At 40.6% G+C, this 20,314-nt stretch overlaps 1 protein-coding gene across 4 annotated transcripts; it reads left to right on the forward strand.

Moving 5' to 3' along the window:
- LOC145449613 (neural cell adhesion molecule 1-like) lies at positions 1–18,609 on the forward strand. 4 transcript variants are annotated; one of them, XM_080328005.1, is made up of 22 exons: positions 2–49; positions 121–211; positions 272–426; positions 1,587–1,725; positions 3,048–3,332; positions 4,136–4,238; positions 4,818–4,882; positions 4,939–5,031; positions 7,078–7,226; positions 7,420–7,591; positions 8,022–8,239; positions 10,020–10,148; positions 11,025–11,157; positions 11,219–11,359; positions 12,612–12,739; positions 12,797–12,893; positions 13,045–13,137; positions 13,383–13,499; positions 14,021–14,129; positions 14,262–14,348; positions 15,461–15,574; positions 18,083–18,609. In XM_080328005.1, exons 2-22 carry the CDS (start codon positions 166–168, stop codon positions 18,138–18,140), a joined length of 2,631 nt encoding a protein of 876 aa, XP_080184131.1. In that variant the 5' UTR covers positions 2–49; positions 121–165; the 3' UTR covers positions 18,141–18,609. The 4 variants fall into 4 exon arrangements, with proteins under 4 accessions (XP_080184133.1, XP_080184131.1, XP_080184134.1 ...); XM_080328006.1 differs by having other exon boundaries at positions 3–49; positions 18,317–18,609; XM_080328007.1 differs by lacking the exon at positions 14,262–14,348 and having other exon boundaries at positions 1–49.
- Positions 18,610–20,314: the final 1,705 nt, after the last annotated feature.

Raw genomic sequence — 20,314 nt, forward strand, 5'->3', positions numbered from 1 at the left:
GAGTATGCACTATGCACCGCTGTGAATATACCCAGCCCAGCTAGCCGAGGTAAATTACAGCAATGGATCGAGGATTGAACTGTCGAATTCACTGAAATTTCTTTACTCGCAAATATGCAGGTTGTAGACAAATTAGGAATCATCAGACGTTTTATAGCCGGGATAATGGGATTTGAATATTTTTTCTTCATCGCAGGCGCGATATCTCTCGGTGAGAATTTTTACTTTTCTTGATAATTATCGACACGCTGACGAATTAGTATATTTTCAGGAACGTGCGACCCGATCGCGATCAGACCTCACAAACCCGTGACGTTGTCGTCTGGTAGCAATACGAAAATCAAGTGCACCTACGACTTCGACCTAATCGACGCAGTAGCTTGGTTCGGACCAGATGGAACCAAGATTACCAACAATGACGAACGTGTGAGTGCAGAGCGGATAGTGTTTGAATCGGACTTGTACAAACTACTGGATTTTCGAAATACGCAATTAGAACTAGAACTAAAGACATTTGAAAATCTGCAACTCTCTAACAAATAACTGATACAAATTCGAATTTCTGAATTGCAAATGAGCAAAGAAAAATTAGTACTAGAATACGCATTCGAAAAGCTCGGGGTTTTGAGTTTGAAATGCGAAGAATTCCTTAAAGAGTCTCACAAGGCTATATTTACATCTTCCTTGTCCAGCGGCATATGCTGCAAATCATGCACTCATGGTATGCATATTCTCAGATCGTGTGTATGTAGGCTATATTATTTATGTATTATTGTATGCGCAAATGATCGCACGGAGCTCACACGTCAGTGCAAATTGGCTGCAAAAACAGACTGCTATGATGATTACCAAGCATATGCTTCGTCAATCGGTCAGCATCTGAGCGAAAACCTTGCCTGTGCACAGCACTATGATGACAATATGTTCACTGTCATTGCGCGTGGTAGATCTGTGTTTCATTTAAAAGTGTTGGAGTCTACTATTATTCAGTTGAGCAAACCTATTTTATGCAGACAGAAAGATTTCCTCTATAACCTACAAATTTCTCATTAGTGCGTGTTGTTCCGTGCGTGTAATTGTTTATTTACAAATTGTGCTGCTACTATAGTACCGTATGTCCGTATACTTCGTAGTTTGTTATTGTTGCCATTGATACGATGCGAATTTCATGGTCTGTGATTTTGATTGTTGCGTCTTACTTTCCTTTTTTGGGTTTGCTTTTAAATCTGTTTAAATCCCTTTAGTGTGCCGATAACTCTTGAAAAGAGGCACCCGAAAAGTCTTCGAGTTTAATAAATATACTGCTACAATGGATGTTGTATTGAAAGCTATATTCAAGTTCTGTACCACGAACCAGCTATATTATCAGTTGGTATGCCTGTTTTCTAGCTGTTCTGCAACTAAATTTTATTTTAAAATGGGCAACTAGAACTAAAACTACTATCATTTCATAATCCGCAACCACAACTTGAACTATTCGAAAAAACAGTAATCAGTCGGCCGTCAACTAACGGGATGTGGCAGTTTGCGCAAGTCTGGTTGGAATCCATGTTCGAATTCATCGATATTTTCTCTGTGGTTTGTAGAAAACGATCGTACCTTCCGGAAACAACGTGGCTTTGACATTGAAAGACTTGACCATAAAAGATTCTGGTACATACGTCTGCTCTGGACCTTTGGACAACGGCGAGAAAGCAAAAGCTTCATTGCAAGTGACCGTTTACGGTGAGTGATCGGAAATATTGTCGTTGAACGCAAGTGATTTCCAAAATTTTTCAACATGTGGCACACTAGAACAATTATACACACTCGCTGCACGTTTTCAACAGAAAAAGTTGCCGTAAAGAAAATAATTTCATCATAATGCGATTGATGTGCTTGTTTTTTGAACATTGTCGAAAATACATACCGGCATTTCGCAGTAAAATCATATAGTCTACAGCTTTAAATTCCGGTCAAAGCAAAAAAGTCTTGATTAGATAATACCGAGGAATACATGGGAATGGCAATTATGCGCTGATGATCGAATATAAATGAAAAGCATAAAGTCGCCGCTCAACTTTGCTTAGGAAACAACGTTGTAAAACGATTGATTCCATTGATTCCATGCTTCAACGTGGATTGACCTCGCTTATATCTAAAGTTGTTAGCTAATTTAGGGAAGTAATGTTGTAGTGAAAGCTGACGTCCACGTGGTTTGCTCGTGATTTGCATAATGATTTCCTGTTGATTCATTAAGAGCTGGAGACAAATCGAAGACTGCATGTCTGTAGGCCATATTATAAAGATTTATACATTTCTTTTCAAATTCAATTCCGAAAAAGATTCGCGGCACACCCTGAGCATATGTAGCGGCACACTTATAGTGTGCTAATTTTGGGAATCACCGTTGGTGATTGTGACTGTTGTCACTTTCATTTTGCGTTCGTAATTCAACAATCATCAGTAACGAAGCTGGTAATAGGCTGCTCTCATCCTATAAAAAGCGTTTGCGAAGCACCAGTCGTTGCGTATTTAGGACGTCGCACAAGTGACTGTAAATCTTACGTTGCTATACGTTGAATCTCACACCCTTAGCAACAAAAGTGTGTATTCGCACCCGTGTACTACCCCAGATATACAGGTGTGATTATGCACCCGTTGTACACGAAACAAGAACCTACCTCGGTCTTACAGCACGGTATAAATCAACACAACATTTTAATCCGAATATTGCTTGCAAGTAGGGCCTAGGAAGGTATGCACGTCGGATTTGAAATTGTGATACAACTATGAATTAGGTTCTGTTTTCGTGTGTCACCTTTTGGGTGTGAATATACGCTCTTCTCCCTGAAAGCATACGATGGTTCTTACGTTCATCATGTTGTATGTTGATGTAAGCTACGGATTGAATTGGCGGCATTAAGTGTTTGAATTGCACAGAATATTGTCAGTATATAACCCACCGGACAGGCTTCTACGCTCCTGGAAATCGACAGCATAGGATTCAGACTGCCGCGTAGAAACAATCACTGTAGTACACGATGCTCATTTGTGTTCGTTCGCAGACAAACCAGAAGACAACGGAACTCTGACAACGCAAAACTTCGTTATCGGCTCAGACGCGAACGTGATTTGTCGCTTCAAAGGGTATCCCGAGCCGATTGTGACTTGGGTCAGACTAAGAGATGGCAAAGACATGACTGGGATTCCAGACGGAACAATGTCGGTTTCTGGCGGTAACTTGAAGATCGCGAACGTGAGCGAGTCAGACGAAGGCTTCTATGCGTGCGAAGGATATCAAGATTTATCGCAAGAGCTTGCCCACGTTATGATCAGAGTCGTTGTGAACAGTGAGTATGCTGTAATGATTGAGTCACGAGTCGCATTTTTTCTTTGACTTGACATGACTCGAGTCTTTTTCTTAAAATGATAAAGACTAGACTAGACTTTAATCACTTTATGCATCGACTCGACTTGACCAAGTCATTTGATTTCAGACATTTTACATGACTTGATTCCACTTTCGTCTATCAGGATCGATATTTGAAAAATGTAATCCTGGCACCGTCTTTTATCTGCAGAAGTGGTCAAAGCGGTCAAGAAAGCTACTCAATTGGAAGTAGAAGTAGCGACGACAAAATTTAATCAAGTATACGAGTAGAAGTAGTGTTTTTGAAAGCTGCGAAAAAATACTTCAAATAGAATTTGCTAGCTCTGAAAATTACTCAAGTAAGTAAATAAGCAGTTGTGAAAAGATTTCACAAGTACGCTCTCATGAGACATGAGCCACAAAATAGGACGAAGTAGAGGTAGTGAGAAATTAGGCTTGCTTGAGTAAGTACTTAAAGTCGGGAGAAAGTTCTTGAGTACTTAGATAAAATAGAAGTACTTCGTTACTGACCACCTCTGTTTCTATGTTTGAATGAGCATTGAGCATGTTAAGAGTGAGATGTGAGGTATTCAATATCACACAAGATAATCGTGAGTTTCAATAAAACGAGTTCATCCTGACTTGGACTCGGACTTGACTCGGTTGTAAATTGAAAATGACTCGACTTGGCTCGAGTCAAAACTATAAAAGTGAAATAGGCCTGTGAATCAGATCGTGTACAGCCCTTATTCGAGCTGCATCGTAAGACTATTGACGTCACAGCTCCTCCTAAAATCCACCGTTGGAAGAAGAGGCGGATCGTCGTATCCGGAGAAATGGAGACGTTCGTCTGTTACGCGAGAGGAGACCCGGATCCGGTTATCAGGTTTCTAGTCCCATTATTGTGATGTCACCGCGATCACGAATAGTCGTAGCGAGCTTGGGAAGACACCCGTGAGATCTCCTGCGTATTGCATTCCATGGCTCCTTCAGAAGCAGAGCCATATCGAGTCGATATGACACTTTGAACGAAATATCGCTATCTGCCATTTGAGATAAAAAATATCGGCATTTCGGTATAGGGATCTGATTTCAGATTTCGACAGCACGCTATAGCGATACATACTCATTATAGTAAAGCCTCCGCGAAATTTGAAAAGTGCCCCACGACCCGTTTTAAGTTGCCGACCAGTAGTCTAGTATAGGGAGGAGTCAGAGAACTACAATGTGCATCTGCTAGACTTGGAATATTGATCTATTTCCGATAGCTACCAGCTGTCTATGCAGCCTCTCTAATTAATTTAGTATCCAAGCATTACGATGGCTGCAAAGCTGTTTAACTAAATGTTGTGAAGTTTTGGAAATGCGCCTTAGCTAGATGCCGTATTGTTCGAATGGCGGCTGGATATATCGTGGCTATCGGAATCGCTTATAATTTCTACTTTCACATTTTGCTACGTTACAGATGGTACAAAGAAGACAAATGGGCCGAGCGGACGCTAGCCAGCAATTCGTCGGAACTGATTGTCGGTAAGTGAAGCCATGAAACCGGAATTGGAGCGAGTCCCAACCCTGTTTCCTCCCAGACGCGACACCCGAGTTGGAAGGAAGTTCGTTCGTTTGCGTGGCTTCGAACTTGGCAGGAAACGTTTCTGCTTCTCTCGTGATCAAAGTAGACGGTCAGTGGAATACACCATACACCTTTAAGGCCGTAAGGTACTGCTAGACTCACAAAATTTTCAAATTGCGATATTTTATAAACAGTAAATGCTGGATTCCCAAAAATTGGTGTGTAAGCTATTCATACTCAACTTCATGTGCTGTATAAATTTCAGCATTTCACAATGATTTCTTGGGCCCAAATTGGGGGGGAGATTGGTGAATCGGACGGTTAGCACGAGGAAACGCCTGTCTCATCCATGGATGCTAAGAGATTCTAAGCAATGCTTTATAAAGTGTCCTGAGGCCTCTAAGTACCTGCTGAAATGCGTGAAACTTCCGATTTTAAGAAAAAATTTACGAAATATTTGTTTGGTACTAGTACGGTGCCGAATTTTCGATATTTTTTCATAAAATTCAGATAATAAGTACCATAGTAAGTACACTATAACTCCTATGGCAAAAGCAATAGTCTTAGCAGGTAGAACAGTCCTACTGCTTGTATTGAGCCAAGTTTGATCAGGATTGAAGGTATTTTGATATCAAAATTTCCTGTCCCCGTGACACCATATTACCAAAAACTAGAACTGGGAGAAAATCAACTTTGAAAATTGAAAAATATTTTGGTGAAAATATAGAGCAGGTATTTGAAATCTGTTGCTTTTAAATGGTGCAGGCATGCTGTATTCAGTACATAGCCAAATTTGAAGACAATTGAATGTGCCTAAATGCAAAATAAGTCATCTAAACTATGATTGATTTGATGATTTTTTACTCAAAACTGCTATACCATATTCGATAAATTTGCAAACCTTGAATTGGACATCAGTTAGATGTTGTAAAGATGAAACAACATATCAAGAATACTGCGACATTGTCAAAATACCCATTTCAGGTGGTATGGGTGAAGATACTACATCCATATTTCCCCCCGAGACCTTTCAAACATACAATTTTTAGCATCAATTTCATCATGACACTCCAATACGAATTTGAGTTGCATAAACCTTATGCAGTAGCCTGTATGCAGTTCCAATATCCTTTGCCAGATGAGCCACAGTCAGATAATTCACAATCTTTGGAACGACTGCATCAAAAATGTAGAAATTGTGAGGAAAATGATTCCCCCGAATCCAAACCACCATTATCAGATGTTGAATGCGGTGAAAGCTCCAATCTTTCTCAAAAGATTTCTTAGATTGTTCAGTTCAGCTGTTCAGGAACCATTGGTATACCTTTCTACCATGGTTTTATCTTTTACTATTGCCAAATGCATTCGTAGTGTATGTCTTTATCCCACTGGTCAATTAAACCATTAGCTATCAAAATATACCAAGGAAATCTTGAAAAATACACAATATGATAAACAACATTCATAATATTGACAGCTTTCAGCTATTCCCAGGTGAGCGAACGGCTGCTGGCCAGCTGAATGTTGTGAAAGTCACGCTTCATCGATTACAGATATGGCTCTACTATTTATTGTATAATATCAGCACGGCAGAGGGATTATAGACAATTTTGAGTGAGTTTAAATAAATGAACTTGTATGGGGGGTGAATTTCTGCGAAAATGGGTGATTTCAAATCGTATTATAACATACTTCTAATTCGAAATCAGACAAGAGCAATACATTTTTGAAAAGAACTAGTTTCATACTTTAGGATTCTGCAATAAAAAAAATTTGGAAAATTTTGTTAGTTCAGCAGTACCTTACGGCCTTAAAAAGAATCGTTTCCTCCCCTCATCTCCTTTCACCTATAATGTTCATTGTCTGTATCGGGCTTAATTAAATTACGATATCTATCGCAACCAACCAACCACAATCAAATTACTAAATACCTCCTGTAATTTTTCAACGCAGGGTAAAATAAAACCATTTGACCCGGAGTGATATTGATCATACCAAGTCCTCTACCGTTAAGTTTCACTTGTGATTATTTTCTTACACGAATGTGATTCTCTATACAGTTGGACGGATCAAGAAATATATTTTTTATAAATAGATTATTAACCTTAAATCCGTATCTATCAGTAAGTTAGAAATATCTCGCATTGCATCATAGTGAAGCCTCACGTCACCATAACCGGTGCGGGCGTTATCGCAGAGGGGAGGAGTGCCATACTGCGGTGCGTCGCGGATGGGGTGCCCCCGCCCAGCCTTGTTTGGATTCGAGAAGAAGAAGAATTGAACGAAACGGGCTACTTCTCGGAGGTCAGTCAGCGATTGAAATTCTCATCAAAACACAACAAGAGAGTGATAAACAAAAATATCAGGAAGGAGTTGAAACGACTTGAATGAATGAATGAACGATGATTATATGGTAGTTGGACGGCTATGTTAAACTTGGGCCTCACTGATCGCGTGACCTGCTTGCCGTCCCGCTGATGTCACAAAATCGTTTCAGATGTCCGACAACGTCACTGGTTCTTGGAGCTCGGACCGATTCGTCGAATATTCGGAAGGAGAAGCAAACCTGACATTCACGAACGTAAAGTTCACGGACCGAGGCATGTACTCGTGCCGGGCTTCGAACCGAGCCGGCGTAGACGAATCAGAAACGAATCTGGAAGTTCGATGTAAGATCATGTTCGGATTATAGGTATAGAGAATAATGAACCCGCGGATAGATGCTCAACCGGAGATAGCTAGAAATCGGTATTGTTGAGAAATATATTGGGTATTGACTCGGCTTGTTTTCGCATGACTCGACCAAGTCGACATAAGAGTTTCACAGACGTGAGTTGAACCTGGTGAGCTAGATACTGAACAGGAAACATTTTGACTTGGAATCGATCCGTTGCTCCTTGACTTGGACTCGGACTTCACTCGGTGGTGAATTAAAATGGCTCGCGGTGACTTGTGTCAAAACTATAAAAGTTAAATTCACTTTTGTAACTTGGAACTTTGTAACTTGGTCGCAACCCTTCCGTTTTCTATCTGCTTGTTTCAATAATCTATATCTATCTGTGTCTCACTAATGTCGATTGAAACATGTCACGATCGCAGATGCACCTCGCGCGAAACGTCGCTCGTCGAGCAAATGGTCGTGCGTCGATTCCGTGACTTCATCCATCTTAAAATGCGAGTTCGAGTCGAACCCCGTCGCGACGATCGAGTGGGGAAAATACATGGGCGACGACGAGAATGCAACGGAGCTTGTCATGTTCGATTCTTCTCAACCTATCGAAGGAATTTCCTTTTCTGACGATTTTTCAACTTTGAAGGTGAGTTTGTGTTCGCCATTGAAAAGCATTCATTGCCTTATAAAGTGAAAACTTTTGAGTAGTGGTAGTCAAAAATCATAAACGCATTGATTAAGTAGTACAAATAGGCAAAATTTAAAGTGGAAAAGTAAGTAGCCTAGTCTTGGATAACTCTAGTCTTGTTTTCTGGCGGGATCAGGGTGTTAACATTAAAGGCGGAAACAGGATCTGGATTGGATCAAGATTCAATTTTATCAAACAGAATTGAATCCAGATCCATAAACTCTTAACGAAAAAGTGTATATTCACATCCATGTAGGTAGGCCTACCACCCGTGATATACCTACCAGTATGGATATAATCACTCCTGGTACATCGAAACCAGAACCTACCTCAGACCTACAACATGGTATAGATTCCCACCGTCCTACGCCTCAGTGCCCACCGTCCTACGCCCCTAGTCGTAAGGATCATTTAGAAACGTTGTGTGTTTATACCATTGTGAAAGTCTGAGGTAGGTTCTGGTTTCGTGTACCAGGAGTGTATATTCACACTCGTATATCACGGGTGGTAGGCCTACACCTACATGGATGTGAATAGGTATATGCACTTTTTTCGCTAAGAGTGTAGTATATATCTGCAGGGTTGTAATGACTCGAGTCAGACTCGAGTCGCAAATTTTTGGTGACTCGACTTGACTGTAGTCATTTTTTTAAAATGAAAAATGACTCGACTCTACTCGAGTCATTTTGTGTATTCACTCGCCTTGTACTCGAGTCATAGCGCATGACTTGGACCAAGTCATATGACTCGAGACTAGCCAGCCTTCAGGATTACCGGACAACGACCTAACATTGACCTCGCCCTCCGCCACATGCCACCTCACTTTGTCGCTTGCGTCTTGTATTCTCTGCATTACTTTTCATTCAGTGTGCATGCATGCATCTTCTTTACTTCGCCTAGGCTAAGGTGGGCGTCTGATTTTAAAGGCTACTCCAAGTTGTTTCGACACCTTCCTATCTTTTCATTGTATCGCAGTCTTGTGATGTTTTGAAATGATGAAAATATTAATAAAACTGATTGACTGATTGATTGGGTCTACCAAGACAGGCATTTCATTGTAATTTCGAAGAATATTAAAGTTATCACTCTATCATCATTTCGTCTATCAGTACCTGTACTTGAAAATGCTGCCTGAAACCGTGGGGAAAATTAGCATATTATGAATGCGAAACATTCGACATCACCGAGCATAGTTGCAAAAAGTGGGTTTCACATGACATTAAATCGGAACTGAACAGTCAACATAATGACTTGGACTCGGACTCGAGTCAAAACACTATGACTCGGACTCGACACTCTACTCCGTGACTTGGACTAGTGCGAGTCATAGTGTTTTGACTCGAGGCTGAGTCCAAGTCATTAAGTTCACTGTTCAGTTTTCAGTTCAATCCGGTTCTACCCACTATTTTCATATATGCTCGAGTAACATAAAATGACTTGCATTCATAATTTTCCTCAGTTTTGACAGTTTCTGGCCATATTTACAAGTATCAGGGCTGTTGGACTAAACACCAATCACGTGGAAACTTTATACTCTTCTTGGAAGTTATAATGAAATTCTGTCTTGACCGTCCTATTGTGTCGAGTCATATGACTTGGTTCCAGTCATGCACAGTGACTCAAGCACAAGTCGAGTCAATACAAAAATTGAAAAAATGAATTGAGTCACCAAAACTCGCGACTCGAGTCATGACTTGAGTCATTAAAACCCGGCCTTGACCCTGCTTGATCTCGTCAGGTAGACGTGAGGACAGCGGAAGATCCGTTCGGAACGTATTTTTGCAACGCTTCGAACTCGTTTGGATTTGACACGACCGAAGTCAAGTTGATACAAGCAAGAAAACCAGATGCACCATATGACGTCAAGGTAGGCCAATCCGGCTTTGCCCGACCGATATCGGACTCTTGAGACCACAAAGATGATACCTATCAGACCCTAGCACCTTCCCCGATACACTCAGCCGCACTCAGCCGCACTCAGCCGCACTCAGGCGCATACCGAAAACCTCAGAGCTTTTTATTTGAACAGCTTTACCGTCATTGCTACGCTTGGACATGACATACACTGCACCTGAACGCCTGTAAGCTAGAGTAGATAAGAAATAGATCAATATTCCCAGTTTATACCATTCGCAGATGATAGTTCAGTGACTATAATAAATTGCCGATACTTCCTTCAACGTGCGATATCGACTTGATAACAGGGCTGGGCATAATGTTTCGAGTACTCGAATCTGAATCGAGTATTAATTTTAATGATTCGAGTCGAGTAGTAAAATACGATTTTTTCGAGTATTGAAATTATAGCCAACGATTCTAACAACTGAAAGCTAATTTATCAACGAGAATTATAGTTTCGATACTAATTTTCACTGTTGAAGACTTGAAATCTTGGTTGACGGTATCGTAGCATACGAAACATAGAGTACAAAGCTACGAAGGTTACTGGACGAAGCACATTTCTCAAGTCATGATTATCCAACAACATTGTCATCAAGTGGAATGAAATCGGTATGGTCCGAAAAATACCAAAGTATCATTTATGAGATGAATAGCAGGCATTATATTCTTTGTGGTGGCATAAACGGTACATATGACGTCATAATGGGTGATACTCGATTACTCGACACGACTCGAAGTATATTACGTGATTCAGAATCGAATCACTCAGATACTCGATTTTGCCCAGCCCTGCTCGATAACAAGTCTGGCTTTCATGCCAAGCCACTGTTTCTTCATGTAGGTCGTCAATATCGGGACCCGAGAGTTTGAAATCCAGTTCCGAGTTCATCCCGAGCCCGACTACGTTCCTTACATCGATTTCCTTCTCATATACGGTCCCGCGGGAGGTCAAAACAATCACACCTCTTTCTCTGGTCAGTGTTTCTTTCTCACTAGCCCGAATGTCCGTCGTTTTAACCCGTTTGCGATTCTCAGCTGTCACTGATCGGGATCGATACGATTTAAAGGTGACTGGACTGAAGCACGATACCGATTACGAGGTTTTCGTGCAATCTAGAAACTGCGAAGGTGAAAGCGCACAGAGCGACACGGAACAGTTTCGTACACACAGGATAGGTATACGACGTGGCGATGTTATTGTTTGCTTTCAGACCAGTGATGCATGAGCGGATATTGATTTCTGAGAATCCGAGTCCGCCCGTTAACGTGGCTCTTTTAGGAACAATCCTTCCGAATCAAAAAACAGCTTTATCCAGAAATCCATGCGAATCCTAAAATTCTCGTCCAGAATACGTCTGAATTGAATAACTTTTCCCGAAGAATCGTAATTGTACAGCTGAGCGAGACGCAGTTAAGGCATAGCCTTTACAAAGGCTGTATAGTCCCGGTTAGCTGATTTATATTTGCCTGGACCTTTGACAGATCAACTATGAGTGCTAACAGTCCTATCATAAGGTGTTCTCTGTTTGTTTTGGTTGCCAAGCTGCATATTTTTTCTTTTAGCTTCATCTCAAAAGTTTTGTCTGGCCGGAACTATCCCAAAATATCCGTAGCAAAAGTTACAAGTATCCCCAAATATAACTAATCACTTTTCAATCCTATAGCAACTAAAACTAGAACTATACTCACTTTGTAAAATCCGCAACTAGAACTAGACTAGTCACTTTTAAGAATCCGCAACAACAGCTAGAACTATATTAGATTTTCAAAATCCGCAAATAGAACTATAACTACTCACTTTCAAAAATGCGCAAGTATAGGCTATCTCTAGAACTAGTTATTTGATAATCAATTAGCTAGAAAGGTGGTTATTTCAAATCTGCTTTCAGAGCAGAGATCAGCTGAATTGATCATACCAACTACAAAACATAAATTAATTTCGTGTCATGCCTCAATCCAAATCCGGTGAGGGCATAAATTTTTTCATAAATATCGTGAAAACTGGAAATGGTTTGAAATTTCATGTAGAAAGTGACACTAAACGATCCGGAAACCATTTTATACTTTTCAATATTCAACATTGTAAAATATCAGTATAGTCTTTTTCATAGCAACACGCCGAGTAGGTCAAGGTAGTGCTAAAATATTTTGAGCCTATAATTTTACCTATACTAAATTGCCGATACTTCCTTCACAGTGCGATATCGACTCGATAATAGGGCTGGGCATAATGTTTCGAGTACTCGAATCTGAATCGAGCATTAATTTTAATGAAGTGGAAGAAATCTAACGCCATAACCACTTGAGTAGTTGTGCAAGTTCGCAAAATTAACCTTCTTGGGCCTACATTTTAAAAGTAGGCCTACTCTGTTACTGGCCAGTCACGCTTCATGTCAATGTCCAAAATCCATTGTCAACTCTGTTTCAGAGGCACCAGGTGCGGTAACCCTCATCAGTGGCAACGTGTCCGATTCTGGTTCAGGCTACTCGGTACAGTGGGAGGTTGGGTCGCTGGGAGGCGGCTCAATCACTGACGCACAGATTGAAGTTTACGAGGTGATTGTCCTTCTTTCGCACGTCGCTTTGACGAGACAAACCTGTTCTTCTTTGCAGGTAATCGTGGGGATTGATTTTGATAAGAAAAAGCGAATCAACAGCACGAATCTTACGGCTCGGGATTTGCAGGAAATCGGGTCATTTCAGATCGCAGGTTCGCCGAAATTCGTCGAACAATCTTTGCTGTATCATTTGGGCATTTGACTCCATTTTCTCGTATTTACTTCTCTTTGTCATTTTGCTTTGTATCTGGATCACTTCCGTTCAATTCGATACCATGATTTAATTGACATTGTTCTGTTTAGATCTATCGCCCGATCAAAGTTACGAATTGCGATTCACAGTCTGGAACGAAGTTGGAAACGCGACCGTTTCACAATTCTTCCGTACTTTTCCAAGTGAGTTGCCTCAAGTTGGTTGTTATGGCTTCATTTGGAGTGCTAGTAGAGAAAAATTGAAAGGAGCCATGCCACATGTGGGTAAAAGGGTGCTGCATACCCATCTTCCACGATCATGTACGATCAAAATTTAATCGATTGAATTTACCGTTTACCCCATGATCGTATCGCTGCCGCGAATTTCATCTTCTATTTTGTTTAATAGATGCGTATTCCGTAGTTAAATATCTGTTTATATGTCTCAGAGCCCACCCCGACGGAAGTGCAAACAGGGACGAGTCCAGAGTTTTCCGTAGCAGCACTTGACAGCATTCTCATTGTCGTCATAATCGTTGTTTTAATCGGAATGTTTATCATAATCGGTGAGTGATTTGCGACAAAATAGATACAATCACAGCTGACAGAGTTTTATAGGAGTTTGCGCCGGCGGGAACAGCTAGATAATTCTAGCTGTCTAGTTATGATGAATTATAAAATGCTTATCAGCTCTTATTGTAATTCTAATCCAATTTCCGGTTTTACTGAAAATGCTACAGAAGAACCTATCGTATGAAACGAGTTTCGTACAGACATGTGCCATTCTTGCGCTCCTGAGAATGTGTAAAACACCGCCGTCTGTAGTTGATACACTCATAGTAACTGTAGCGGGGACTTTCGTTGTGCTGCCGACCGCGGTCAGACACAAAAGAAGACGTGAAAAAACGAGTCATCACTACAAGTGTCTCAATGGACAGTACAGAGCACGGTTGCCACAAATGTACTCTGATTTGATGTGAACTGAACGCACCTCTAATGTAACGGATTCGAATGATAAATCGCGATAGCTTGTAATGGATATATGACGATGGCTTGGTACAAACCTGAAATGATATTTCTCCGTCAGATGTTGCGTGTTGCTGTCTGAAAGATTGCGGGGGCAGTTACTGGATCTATTCCAAGACATGTATGAAAGATTCAAAGGCTGACGTCGAGAATGGGAATTCAGAATTTAGGTTGGTTCATCTCGTTTTCTTGCTGGAGAGTTTCGAAAGATGTTCGCGATGAGTCTGTGCGGGTGCTGGCTATCTCGTGGATAAGTCAGGGAGACAGGGATTTGTATTGCGTAAGTTCGATTAATTTGGCAGACAGGCGGAAGGCAAGGAATCAAGCGATCTGTTGGTGGACGAAGAGAAGCGCCCTCTTGCTGGGGGGACCGCCCTCAATGGAGATTCGTATGTTGATGAATGTCGTCGCGTGATCGTTTGTAATGTTCGATACAAACCGTGATTGAGCTCCAAAATGAAATGAATTCTGGAATGTTCGGTTCGGTTATTTGCAACTTTTATCAGTTCAATACACCACTAAATTGCGATACAACGAAAAGATAGGAAGGTGTCGAAACGACTTGCAGTAGGCCTACTGTTTCTGGTGTAGCGTTATAACAGAATTGTAATCAAGTTACAAAGCTTCCAGCTGCAAGTCAATTTTTCTTTCATAGTTTTGATTCACTCGAGTCAACTCAAGTCAAGTCAAGTCAGTCATTTTCAATTCACCGTCGATTCAAGTCCGAGTCCAAGTCGGGATGAAAGGATCGAGTCATCAATATTATCATCAGAATCATTTTAAAAAAGTTCATCAGATCAAACACCACAGGCTTGCAATATGAGGACAAGATAAAAAGGGTACCGGAACGACTTGGATTAGTCTTTTAATCAAACGTTCACCTTGGCCAAGTGCATGTAAAGAAGAGTCTGAGTCATAGTGTTGAGGCTTGAGACCAATGTTCCCTTCAAGCTGCGCGCGTGCGCGGCCGGGCACAGAAAAGCGTGTGCCGCGCGCATTGAAGCCGTTGTGCACTGTTGTCCAAGGGACCGTGCAATGAGTCGGTGAGTGCGCGCAGCAGACTCGTGAAAAATTATAGGGAACATTGCTTGAGACGGTCGTTTTTCTAACTATTCTAAGGTGACATCGAATACGTTAAAATCAAAATATATTCACAATACATTCATTTTCCTCACTCTTAACAGTTTCTGGCCTTATTTTCCAAGTTTCGTCAGTTACTGAAGACGAAACACCAATAATGCGGTAACTTTACTATTCTTCATAGTGACAATGAAATATCTGTCTTGGCCGTCCTAGCCTCGCAAACAATGCTAGTTCATAACGAATTGACTTGAGTCTAGGCGATTTATTTTACGTGTAAGCGAAATAGCGCGACTCGAGTCATATCAATCCTGCGCTATATTGAGCACGGATCTGAGAATCTGGCTCTCTGTTCTTGTATCGTTGATGTGATTCGAATGCCGTGAATCATGAACTATTGAGTGGGTTTCTGTGATCACAGAACCCTAAGCAAGATAGAAGAGGCGGACGAAGCAACTTCTTGTGGTAAAGACGCCGGCAACGGGACCACGGAAGGCGTCATCGAGGGAGAAATCGCAAACACAGAAGTCGAAATGTGAGTCTGTGACGTCTTGTGAGCACTTGACATTTTTGTCACAATTGTTCCATTCGCATGGGATTCGTAGTATAATCTAAAACTACTCACTTTTCAAACCGAGCAACTAGAATTAGATTTACTTAACTGACTAACTAACTAGCTACCTAATTAAGTAGGACACAACTATCTAGTTCAGAGGTCTCAAACTCAAATGTGCTCACGGGACAATTTCCTGGAATTTGATGTCGTCACGGGCCGCAGCACTAATAAAGGCGGATTGATTATATTTCCAAGTAGGCCTTATTTGACGAGACCATGCAGACTGGCATTCCGCAGACATTGTGCAAATATGATTTACAACTGCGAATTCACGCCTGGCACGAAAGAAACAAGTTTATAAATATTTGAATTAAAGTGTTGTTGTACTTTATATAGTTTATCAAAATAAATAATTAATAGGCACCATGCGATCATACGAATGCATCATGACATGGTAGATTCTTATAATTTTGCGTTATAATTTTGCAGCTAGCGGACATTTAACGTGTCACAATTATAGGTAGAATATTTTACAATTTAACAAGGATTGATCTGATATCAGATCATTAGAGCAGCACAGGTTTCGGTCCAGGTTTTCGGGCATACTCCTGATAACTAGGCTATTGATCGTGCCATTACCAAAGTCAAATTAAATCAGGGTTAGATTCACTTTCGAATTTGGAACAGATAAATAAACTTGAATATATTGATTATTGCACCATAGTAATAGACATGTCCAATCGCTGAAGAATCCATTGGTGTTACAGCAGTTGAGGGTATCACTACCTGACTCGCCACTTTTAATTGGCGATAATAATATGTATAAAGACTAGAGTAGACCTAAGATGACGCAGGATGTAACCTAACTGATAATTAGGGCGTTTTTTTTACCTAAAAAAAAGAAAATTTTGACGTAAATAAACTGAATTTTGACCAAATTTTGACTTAACGTATGCAAATTAGGTGTTTTCCCACATAATGTTAAAATTGTACCACTTATTTTCATTTCTGGCTGGAACTGACTGTCCTAACGAAGTAGTTTGGCCTGAAAAAATGTTTTTGGTTTAGAAACAGGCAACTTTTTACATGAAAAAAAACCAATATTTTAACGAAATCTGGCCCTATGAAGAATTCCAGTGGTTACAATATGTATTATGGTAGAAATATTCAAAAATTTCTTGTAGTATCCTACTACAGCGAGAGATACTTTCCTACATTATTGGGTAGAAAGTGAATTTCCTTACTATGAAGCTTGCCAAGGACGTTCAACAGCAGCAGTTGTAGGCAGACAACACTCAAGTTGTGCGTACACTGCTGGTGCTTGTGACACAACGTGTTGCTTGATTCTAACAATGTTGTCTACATCACAATTTTTCATCATGCGCTTCTTAATATAAGAATGATGCAATGCACAAGAAGTCTTTCTTCAGTTAGGATATTGCGGTACGTTGACCATAACACCATGTCTACCTAATTGTTTTATTTGACCGTTTATGATTCACAATGAGCAGACAATTAGCTGTTTACAACCGTAGGCCCATAAAATAGGCTACAAGCTGTAAAATATCAAATGATAAGTTCACCGACAGTGCAAAATCTACGATACAAACGAAATGCAGACGTCAAAAAAATTTGACTTTGTGAAAAATTTTGATAAATTTTGACCCAACGGTACAATTTTGACACAATTTTGACAAATTTTGACATGTCAAAAAAACCACCCTACTGATAATGCATCAAGGGGAAAACAGACTGCCAATGGTTTCCATTTGCATATCGAACTGATTAGCTAACTGTGCTACGCAACGCAAGCTACGACCTTTTGACATATTATTATTATTGTTATTACCCAATAACAGTCTGCTATTTTGTTGCGTCCTTGGTTGTATCAAGTAACCTCGTTCGGAGCACAAGTCCTTCTCTGATTGTAAAGGTTTGACCTGACTCAACTCGAGTCATTATTATTTTATCACCCATTCAGTCCGAATTTGAGTAATTGTACAAAAGGTTGCGCCCAAGTCCAAATTACATTTTTCAGTTATGAATTAGCAACGGATCATGTTTTTGGAGTAGTTTTAGGGCGAATTTTAAGTTCTTCAGTCTAAAAAAATGTGGCAGTTGAATATTGTCGAATATTCAAAATCCAAAATGCCGACGCGGGCCGCAGAAAATTATCGCACGGGCCGCGTGCTTGATACCTCTGATCTAGCCAGATTCACTTTGGAAGCAACCCGTATGGTTTTAATTTATTTTACGGAATCGGTTTGCCACATATGCTGAACATGAAATAGGAGGGTTTCAACCCCCAATATACACTCACTTGGCTACTGTGTTGTTGGTACTGATGACCCTGAAAGTCTCCGAACATCTAGCTCACTTTTCAGTCACCTCAATAACACATATTTACATATTGTTGGAGTCGTGCCATTTGCATGCAATTTGACGACTGATTCGTTTTTCACTCACCTGTTTCATGTCATTCGCCAGAAATGATGAGAACAAATCATCGGAAGAAGATCCTTTGGTTCGACCAACAGAAGCATGAAGCATGATATCGTCCATTTTGTATTGTTTTATCCACTTTCATTGCGCATGTCATCATCCGCCGGGTTTATTTTGTGTTTAGTGATAATTTATTGTGTCATTTTCTTATGCTACCTCCTGTTCGCACCTTCATCAATAGAAAATATACAGTTTGTAACTCGTCACGTTTTCAATCAGCTGCAAAACCCAAAGCGACTAAAGCCACCTACTGCAGATTGTGATGTTATAACGGGATTGTCGTTACCGAAGAAAAGCGCGCCATTTCTAGTGAATTATGACGTGCGGATCATCAGACTGAACTCGAAGTATTACGACGAAGTCACGAGAAATGAATCTCGATCTAGAAATGATGATATCTTACAATCCGTTACTCTTCCATGCTTTTCAATGTTTTTCGTTCTGCATGTTTTGTTGAAAATGTGAATAATTTCTGTTGCGTTGGTAATAAAATGGCGGAAATTCTTTATAAAGTCGTTGAAATCGAATATCAATTCTGTCCGATGTCGAATGTAAATTCCGAAACAATAGTTCGCTCGTCTAACATTTTAGCTGGGCTAGGTGCAATGTTCTTGCCTCAGCTCGGGTCCATGCCCAGATGTGGTTATAGTTATGACGAAATAGCCTACTTTCCACTGTTCTGCATAGTCAAAGTGTTTTTCCACGCTTGGTCCAGTTATGCTTTCATATTATTACCACTTTACTATCTATTAGAGCAGAGGTCTCAAACTCAAATGTGCTCGCGGGACAATTTCCTATTTTTGATGGCGCCGCGGGCCGCACCACCAATAATAGGGGAATTCAATGTATTTCAAAGTAGGCCTTATTTTCGGGTTTCGAGCATAGGTATACTCCTGATAACTAGGCCATATTGTCATGTCATTACGGAAGTCAAATAGAATCAGCGTTTGATTTTACCTTCGAATGTTGGAACAGATCAATAACAACTTGAACATAATGGATCTGTGAAGAATCCGTTGGTGTTACAGCTGGGAAGCGTAGGCTACGACTAGTTAATACTCGCCACATTAAATTGGCGACAATAACGTAAATAAAGATACTCAAGGTGACACGGGATGTAACCAACTATACATCAAAGGAGCGACATAATGCCAATTTCGGTTGCCATACCTACATGCTTTGATATCTAAATAAGCTACACAACGCAAGCTACGACCTTTTGATATTTTACTATTTCTCCTACCAGTTTGATAGTTTGTTCATAGTGTCCTATGTGGTGTGGACACAAGCAAATCTCACGGCTCACTTTCCATTTGGTCAAAGGCAATTTGACAGTAATTTTTGATCAATGGGAACCTACCACGGTACTGGGTGCGGAAATATAATGTTAATCTGTTCGTGGCCCTGGAACTCCCCAAAATAAGCCTCAAATGTTGCATTGTATGTGAGTTTGGTATTGTGACGCAACCATGCCGTCTGCGCAGCTCAGGAGCAAATGCGCACGAGAGTGAGAGTGCTCAATTGCTTGCGTAACAATGGCCAATGCGCTTGCAGCTTGCGGTGCTCCTCGCCTGCTCCCAGACGTCATTGCTGCGTCACAATACCAAACTCACACACAATGCAATGCGGTGCTCCAGCGCTGATACATCTTGTGTCAGTGTTGGGATCAAGTCACTACCTTCGAGTCACGAGTCATTGCACATTTTGACTCGAGTCGAGTCAAGTCAATCGATTTTCGAAGGTGACTCGAGTCAAGTCAAGTCACTCGTTTTTTGGAGGTGACTCGAGTCAAGTCAAGTCAAGTCACGAGTCGAGTCACAATTCAAGTCAAGTTGCCCGTTAGAAGTATGAGGCATGATTACGACATGACATTTTGCTAGCTGTCTGAAATACAGATTGAGTGGCCATCTGAATTCTGAACCGCTGAACGAATATAGAGTTGAATATATACGACAGAAGGTGCTATATCGCACGCATATACGTAGAACTGTTATACTACGTAAGTAATTGCATAGCCTCAGTACATAGTCACGAGCTAAAATAGATAATAGAGAAACTAATGGATAAGATGGAGTACATTGCCTATTTACAAATTAATGTGATACAATTCGAGCCTACGCCAATGGTTGAGGACTATATATAAACTATATTCGAATTCAATTTCAATAAAACAAGTTTGTTTAAGGACCAGACCAGACCAGCGTTTCGCGAACATTC

The sequence above is a fragment of the Botryllus schlosseri genome, chromosome 11 (assembly GCF_051294905.1).
Source record: "Botryllus schlosseri isolate E-star chromosome 11, Bs_hap1, whole genome shotgun sequence".
Taxonomy (NCBI): domain Eukaryota; kingdom Metazoa; phylum Chordata; class Ascidiacea; order Stolidobranchia; family Styelidae; genus Botryllus; species Botryllus schlosseri.